The sequence below is a fragment of the Garra rufa genome, chromosome 5 (genome assembly GCF_049309525.1).
Source record: "Garra rufa chromosome 5, GarRuf1.0, whole genome shotgun sequence".
NCBI lineage: Eukaryota > Metazoa > Chordata > Actinopteri > Cypriniformes > Cyprinidae > Garra > Garra rufa.
In genome coordinates, this window is record NC_133365.1 from 52,664,306 (window position 1) to 52,673,445 (window position 9,140).

A 9,140-nucleotide genomic window follows, 5' to 3' on the forward strand; every position below is an offset into this window, starting at 1 on the left:
ACTAACTCTTTACATATGAGCTAATTAAACAATAATAATGTTAATTACAGTGACAATGAATGAAGAACTCACTATTTGCATATAGCCTATTAATATATCAACTACAGTTTCTAAACCATGATTTAACAATAAACTAATAGTTTGCAACTAATTTGTAGGTACTGTATTCTCTATTGTGAGAACTTTTTACTCAACGTTGTAGCATTGTTGGACATGCCCAAATGTAGCCGACAGCCATCACTGTTGAACTTGTAAAGTGTTTGTCTATTAAATAGTTGATTTTTCTCTCTCTTCTAGGGGTTGGTTGATGCGGGTGGGGAAGATGGAGCGTGTTTTCACGCACTGATATTTCAGGATCTTCCATGTAATGGAGGGGAACTGTCTGTGATTGAAATCCAGTACCCAAAACCCTTCGATGAGCATTTGGTCCCTTCCTGAACACTTACAGAAAGAGTTTGTCTTTATTGAGTAACAGACACATTTAATGAGTTGCCATGTTGTAATAAGGAACAACTGAAATCATTTAATTCCTTAATATTAAACAGTATAATCAAACCCTCCAGTGTCAGTGTGTTTACTGTAAATGTGTATTGATATATTTACTTCACAATTGTTTTACACTGAAATGCACTAAATATTCCTCATTATTACAAAACTTTTTTTTTTTTTCAAATTAAATTGTCAAATTTTAAGACTTTATTTACTTCACTGACTGAATGATCTCAAGCGGTTTGTGTTTGTCATATTTGTTTTTCTTTTAATGGGTTCCTTATACATTAATACACAACTATGAGAACTGCTTCTTTTGAATTGTGAGATGATGTACATTATCTTTAAAATCCTAAACATTCACCAACACTGGGTGAATCTCTAAAACAAACCACATCAAATCTTACCACAAAATTAATAATAAATAATAACGTGAAATAACATAAATATTCCTAATTTTTACAAATAATTCAAATAAAAAGGAAAGTAAAAACCGTAATATTGCAAGATATTATTACAAAGTAAACTGTTTTCTATTGTAATATATTTTAAAATATAATTTATTCCTTTGATGCAAAGATGAATTTTAAAGTTTTAAAGTTGACCTAAATAATGCAGCCCAACAATTCATTAATAGTCAATTGATAGCCTTAATAATAGTCAAGCACAAGTAACAATTTATGACCAGCAGACTTTGTTTCCACTTAAATTGTATTGTAATTTTTGAAACAAATGACGCAACTGAAGTTAAACATAAGCATGTTCATGCCAATGCAATGTAAAGTTACATGGAAGTGTGACGCTGAAATTCCTGAGAAGCCTGAACACAATGATTGTCACAATAAAGCAATAAACCCACCAATCAATAAAGGGCATAAAACACCATCTTATCATGATCATTACAAAAGAAAACATACAGTATATAACATATTTGCCAGGTAGGAACAATGCCAACATACGAATATTTCTGAATTTCAAACTCTTATTCTGCTCATTTCCATAACAGCTATTAGCCAATATAAGCATTTTTGGTAAAACTCAATTGGTCTGCTTGTATAGCACTTAATATTATATAGTATAATAAGCATCATTAAATAATTATTAATGTAGTTTTAATCTTTTGACTATTCCATCCACATTTGCATTTACACTAAACGTAGGCTTCTGTAAGATTGAAATATACATATACATATATTTGAAATATATTTTGGCATATGAGGGTTGAATTTATTCCATTTTTTTTTTTTTTTTTTTTTTGGCTGTATGGGCTCCATAAATAGCTTGATAATTAATTAACTCCTAAATGACCATTATGTGTCAGGAGACGTGTGTTCTAGTCTAAGGCATGAGGAAGTACTAATTCAAAGTCTGTAATGAGTAACCAAAACCTTAAGATATGGAATGAAAACTCCCTGGCACTGCATACAGCACATATTATGTGATTATAAATTTACAGTTGTTGTTTTTTTTTTACCTCTTTCAATAAGATGGTTATTTTCTTTTGAAAGTCAGCTGTCCCTTTTGACATCAGTGTGTTGCTATAACATGTTCCATCATACCGTAACTCTCAGTGAAGATTCAAGACAGACTTTTTGGTAAAAACCGTGTCATAAGACACATTTCAGTTGGATTGCTAATCATCGTGAGTCACTGGTGCTTGGACCCTGATGATTGCCGTTTACGGCTGTCTATGTTAGCACATTATTGTATGCATCTTTACTGTAGATTTACAGGTGAGCTCAGTAATTACAGGACCACAAGTACTCTATATTGATAATGTCATAAAGACATCACATCCAGTCTAAAAAACTACTGTGTCTACCTCTGAAATGCTAAAGGAGTCCATGAAAACGTATATATTTACAGATCTGACAAAATAACTTTCCTTTAGTTGGGGAAATCACTTCTCAACATTTACTTTTGATGATAAAATACGAGTAAGAAGCTTGTGAGTGAGAAGAATGGGGGGTGTTCCTCAAATTAAACAAAAGCTAATTGGGAAATCAACTATTTATCTAATAATCATTAACTAACTAATAATCATTCCTAGGATTTAGTGTAATAGTTCCATGGAATTCTCCACTGAAACGTATTTCGCCACTTTTGGTGTGATCACATGGTGCTCCAATGATGGCTCAGATCATGTGACCTTGGCAACATAAATAGTGGAACAGAATCAGTCTAAAAGTCAAACTGCCTGAAAACAATTACATTTCTTTTTTAGTCTTTAATCATCAGCACTGCAGTGATGTCAAACTCTAAGGACTGGAGCCCAGTGAAGCCTGTCACTCCAGAGGTGAAGCACATCTGCCTTCAGGTATGAGACACAAAATCACTCATTGTGAATGCATTTATTTGTTCTAACTTAGTAATGTATTTTGGTGCTGTGAATGAGGTGGGAAAATATTGGTTGTTATTTTTAATTATGCTTTTCCGTTAAAGTCACAATTCTATATTTATTGTTTTAATACAATAAAATATTAATTAGGTTTACATTTAATTTAATTTATAACTCCAGAGGCTTTTGCTTTTTCAGATGAAGTCACAAGTGGAGAGCAAGGCTGGAGCCGATTTTGCAGTTTACATTCCTCTTGACTTTATTTCTAAAGATGAGGGTGGAGTAAACTACACATACATAGTAAAGGTAATTGTGTATTTTTAACTATTTTGAGCTTGTTAATTATTCCAAGATATTTTGATTTATCGAGTGATTTGCACCTTGACTGTTTCACTGTATAGTCAAGACGAGTCAACTTCTCTGCATTTGCATACAATAAAATGTTTTGTTGCAGCTTTGTAGTATTGCTGGAAAAATCTAGTCCAAATCTAGTCTTCAGCAGTCACTCTAATGTCTCTAATGCTGCTGAGCATTGAAAAAGACTGATTTGAAGTTGCTGGTGCTATGAATGAGGTTAAGAGACTTGCTGCTTCAGTGCAGTGCATCTGGTTATAGGACAAGATGAACTTGTATAGTGTTACTCTGTATACACTCATGTGTTTTTCCTCTTTCTCTCAGGTGGACGTTGGAGGCAACGTTTGTGTTCATGCAAAGATACTACAAGCCGGTGGAGGAGAAGTGAATGTGGAAGGAATCCGCCACCCGAAAATTATCGATGAGCCTCTGGTCGCCTTCTGAACACTTCTAACCACATACAGAAATAGTCTGGCTTATTAAATCACAGACATACTGTATAGGGGAATTATTCAAATATATTGCTTTCCCCAATATTAAAATCAATATTAAAATCTTCCTGTGTCAGTGTTTATGTGTGTATGCAAACAAAATCACTCATGCTTTATGCTGAAATAACGTAAAAAATAACATAAATATTCTTAATTTTTACAAATAATTCAAATAAAAAGGAAAGTAAAACAGTAATATTGCACAATATTATTACAATGTATTTACAACATTTCCTATTTATAATATTAAAAAATAGAATTTATTTCTGTGATGCAAAGCTGAATTTTCAACAGCCATTACTCCAGTCTTTTATACTGTTCAACCTCCAGGAACTTGCTAAATAAGGTTAAATATTAAGAAGATAAATACTGTACATGGAGCTATTGCACTGGTCATTAAACACAATAATGATCATTTCAAAGTTAATTTCATAAGCTTTGGTGTTGTTTCACTGTATTGCAAGATTGTTTAGAAGGGTAAGGGAACATTATCTTTAAAATATATATATTTAGATAGGCCTTTTCAAAACACAAAGAACCATGCTTTAAATCTGCAAATTTCTGCTGTTGGAATTTCAGATTATTCATATTTATTTGCATAGTACTATACAGAAATGTTCAAGTTCCAGTTGACCTAATTAATGAAGTCTAACATTTCTTAAACAGATTTCAATTATAGCACCATCTTGTGGCTCAGTTATCACTAAATGTAGTACAGTGACCCCCATTTTTTTTAAAGGCATTTATAAAAATTACTAATGTCCTGATTGAACTATGGCCTAATCCTGGCTTAGTTTAAGTCCTGTCTGTAAAACCAGGCCATAATGTTTCAAGTTACTGAAATTACAGACTGGCGAAACCAAATTTGTTTGTGTCTGTCCAGTGGTGTAAAGTATTTGAGTAAATGGACTTCGTTACTGTACTTAAGTATTTTTTTGGCTACTTTTTACTTGTACTGAGTATCAAAAATATAAGCAACTTTTACTCTCTACTCGACTACATTTTTTATGTAATATATGTACTCTTTACTCCACTACATTTGAACGTACACTTACCGTTACTCATTACATTGTGATTGTGCGCGACAAGTCGGCATCTTTTTCTGCTATGGGTAATTTCTTGTGCGGAAGAGGCGATATGGCCATCTGCAGGGTGCTGAAGGTACTGGATGCTATTTACCTATGTGCTAAATGAGACTACTCCACATGAACGTGAACGGAATCTCTGTGCGGAATTCAAAATCCACATGTGAGTAATGTTATAATGTACAGTAATGATGCTATGCGTTTTCTTTTAAAGTTTCTTTCAGAGACTTTATGCCCTTTTCCATCAGCAAAAGTGAATATTTGTATGCCATCAAGTCATCGTGAATTGTCAGATGAAATAATGGATTTTTTTTTTACTATTCATTCAAAAATGTGAAACAGGAGGGATGGCAAATCATTACAAATCAATGCAAATTGTTTTATCCTATGAAACTTTTATATCCCAAATAATTAGAATCTATATTTTGCTATAATCAGTTACTTTAAATAGTTTTAAACAAATTTTTAACATTAAACAACTTTAAACATTTATTTGGAAAAATATGTGTTCTAGTATTGTGTATATAATTTGGGGCATTAGGCAATATTTTATATACTTTTATCAGTAATGTGTGAAATACACATTTCTTTGTGTTCTTTGAGCCTACGTTCAGTACGAGTAAAATACTTAAGTTCTTTTAAAATCGGATACTTTAAGACTTTTACTCAAGTCTTATTGGAATTGGTGACTTGTAACTTGTAATGGAGTAATTTTTACAGTAAGGTATCTGTACTTTTACTCAAGTATGGTTTTCGGGTACTCTTTACACCTCTGTGTCTGTCAAGTTCTTGCTGCAACTTTATCCCGGAGGTCATTTGAAAGCACTTTCCCAACCATGGTGAAATCTTTGCCGTATCATGCACTACTAACAGCCGAATCTTCAAAAAACAGCTGAAATATTTATTCTGAAGTATTCAAAATCACTATATTGATGTCCGGTGGGACAATTAGTCTGGTGTTTAACCTGGAAGTTAATTGCTTGCACCTGACAAAGTTTATAATGGTATACTCAAAGGGGCTGATCACTTTCAGAATTTTTTTTTATGATTTTTTGCTTTAATGATTAGGTTATAATGTGTACATGCAGCTCAAAAAAGGTTATACTTAGTTTATTTTGCTTTCCAGGGTGTAGCTTGACAAAAGGTAAAGGTTTTCACTGGGTATGATGATTTTCTATAGGCACTGTATCAGGCTCTTCCCTGTAATGAAGGGAAACTGAATGTTACTGGTTTCCACTTTCCGAACACTTACAGACACAAACAATACTGTATAGATAGAGGAACTATCGAAATCATTACATTCCTCAATATTAAACTCCATATCCAAACCCTCCAGTGTCAGTGTCACTGTAATACAAACTCACTTCACAAATGTTTTACACTAAAAATCCATATATTTTTTTAAATTCAATTATTGAATTTTAAGAGGTTTGTTCTGTCTTATTTGTTTTTCTTGTAAAGTGTTTCTTGTACATCAATAGGACATTTTTTATAACACAATCACTGTATAAACACAAAGGGACACTTATATTTCATTTTACAAATACGAGAACTGCTGCTTTTAAACTGTGAGATGAAGTGCATTATCTTTATAATCCTTTAAAAAAAACATTCACCAACACTAGGTGAATCTCACAAAACCTCTCAGAAACAAACGCACATCAAATTAGGCAAGGTTAGTGTCACACCCTCAGCACGTTCCCTCAGTCCCAATCACTGCGATCCTTCATCAATCAGCCAATCACCGTCACCTGCACCAGCAATCACCACTCCCTTTAAATACTTACCTCTGCCATTCACTCACCGGCTGGAATCAAAGTTACATGGACACCTCTCTGTGGATCTTCTCCTCCTTCTCTCGATTCTCCTGTGCTCTTCAAGGACTGCATCTGGGTGAACCTGTGAAACACATATTACCCACTTTAAGGGAAGTGACTGTTGCTCTTGCTGACGATTGCCTATGAACTTATGTTTACCTGTTTGGACTGTGTTTGAAGACTCGGATAACGAAGTCTATACTCACCTGTTTTCACCTGTTTGAAGTGTGCACGTCTGTTAATAAATACCTTGAAATATACTTACCTTCTCCTTGTGTGTGTGGACGTGACAGTTAGAGTCAAAAGTTGAAATATTGAACTACAGAAATAAATTACAGATGTACAATGTAAAGTGCATTGTATCTTGTGATGATACATCTTCTGATGCACCAGGGCACATCATCAGTGATGTATCCTGAGGTCATCGGGTGTTTCGGGTCTCTCGAACATCAGACACCCTCACTCAGGGGACCCAGCTGAGGTTGATCAGGCCTCAGCTTGTGCCCTGGCAGCTCAACCACGGTTCCGCTCTCTTAATCCAGAGCCACCTAGAGGCTTTCTCCGCTGCCTCTGTGCTGTTGCAGATGGCTCTTCTCCTCCTTTCACCTGTGATGCCGAGTGCAGTATATGCCCTGTAGAGGGACTGTCCTGCAAAGCCTCTGCACCCTACCTCTACAGGCAAGCACCTTGCCTTCCAGCCTTGTTCGTGGCAGTCGCTGACTAAGTCCTGATACTTCCCCTTTTTCCGCTCAAAGGCCTCCTCCATTCGCTCCTCCCATGGCACGGTGAGCTCCAGCATGACAACATTTTTTGTTGCCTCAGATACCAGAATGATGTCAGGTCTGAGTGAGGTCTTGACTACATGCTGGGGGAACTTGAGCTGCTTGCCCAGGTCTACTGACAGCTGCCAGTCCTGTGCAGTTTGGAGAAGCCCTGCTGTTGCTTTCCTTGTTCCTGGCTTCTCTCCGGCTCTAATGAAGCTGATGGTTTGCTTCCTGGGTCTGGACTTTTGGCAGATGGAAACAGCACTAGCGATGCTCTCTGCGATGGTCTTGAGCACTTGGTCATGACGCCAGCGGTATCGGCCTTCCCCCAGAGCTTTTGGACAACAACTCAATACGTGCTCAAGGGTCCCCTTGTTCTTCTCGCAGAGGGGGCATGCTGGTGATTCGGCCAAGCCCCAGCAGTGCAGGTTGGATGGGCTGGGAAGAACATCATAGACCGCCTGGACCAGGAACTTAATGCGTTGCGGTTCTGCCCGCCACAGGTCAGTCCACGAGATCTTCCTCTCCACAACTTGCTCCCATCTAGTCCATGCGCCTTGCTGTCTCATCCCCACTGCTCTGCTGGTCCTCTCCTCCTCCACAGCTGCTCTGACTTCGTTCTGAACCAGTTGCCGCCGCTCCTTCCCCCACGCTTTGTCATAACGCGGGGCTGCAACGACTCCTAGTCCAGCCCTTCCTCTGGCCACAGTTCCCACAAGAACTCCATGGCGCAAACGGGACTCTGCCTGCTCCACTGCCACCTCTGCTCTCCATTTCCTGCCAGTCTTGACTACCACCCCTGCCCCAGAGACTTTTGGGTCTGTTGATTCCCGGAACTGCAGCACCTCTCTTGCACGCAAAACCTTGAACTCCTCCTCGATGGATTTCAGAGGTAGTGTCAGTTTGCAGCTGTTTCCATAGAGTGCGATGTTGCTTAAGCTCCGCGGTAGACCCAACCATCTCCTCAGGTAGCGGCTGACTCTCCTCTCCAGGTCTGTAATGGTGGAGATCGGGAATTCATAGAGAAGCAGGGGCCACAGTATCCTCGGCAGAATCCCGTGCTGATAGATCCACGCCTTGAATTTGCCGGGTAGGCCTGTCTTGTCGACGCTCTTCAGCCATTTCTCCAGCTCCTCACAGGTGTTCTTTATTGAAGCTGTGTCCTTGAGGCTGCTGTCAAAGTACCTCCCCAGGCTTTTCACAGACTTCTCGGAGATGGTAGGGATTAGTGTTCCTGAGATCGAGAACCGGAACTTGTCGACCACTCTGCCCTTCTTCAGGACCAAGGATCTTGACTTTGCTGGCTTAAAAGACATCCTGGCCCATCCCAACAGCCTCTCTAGCCCACTCAAGATCCATCTGGCTCCAGGCACTGACTCGGTGGTTACTGTCAGGTCGTCCATGAACGCACGGATTGGTGGTTGGCGGATCCCAGACCTGGACTTGGGGCCTCTACACTCTGGTTCAGCAGATTTTACCAACATGTTCATTGCTAGTGCGAACAGGATCACAGAGATGGTACAGCCTGTGATAATTCCAACCTCCAATCTGTGCCACTCCGATGTTACTGCCCCTGCTGAAACTCTCAGACTGAACTCGCTGTAATAATCCAGAATGAGGTCTCTGACTGCAGCTGGAACATGGTGCCTCTCCAGTGTTTCCCACACCAGCTTGTGGGGCATAGAGCCATAGGCATTGGCCAGATCTAACCAAAGCACCACCAGATCTCCCCTTTTCTCCCTTGCTTCTCTGAGGAGCTGCGTGACCACGCCTGTGTGTTCTAAACACCCCGGTACACCAGA

At 38.4% G+C, this 9,140-nt stretch overlaps 1 protein-coding gene across 1 annotated transcript; it reads right to left on the reverse strand.

The window, feature by feature from the left end:
- Positions 1-7,067: 7,067 nt before the first annotated feature.
- LOC141334909 (uncharacterized) lies at positions 7,068-9,140 on the reverse strand (the record flags this gene model as incomplete). Its single annotated transcript, XM_073840135.1, has 1 exon — positions 7,068-9,140. A coding segment is annotated over one exon (2,073 nt), but the record flags the coding sequence as incomplete, so codon positions are not given.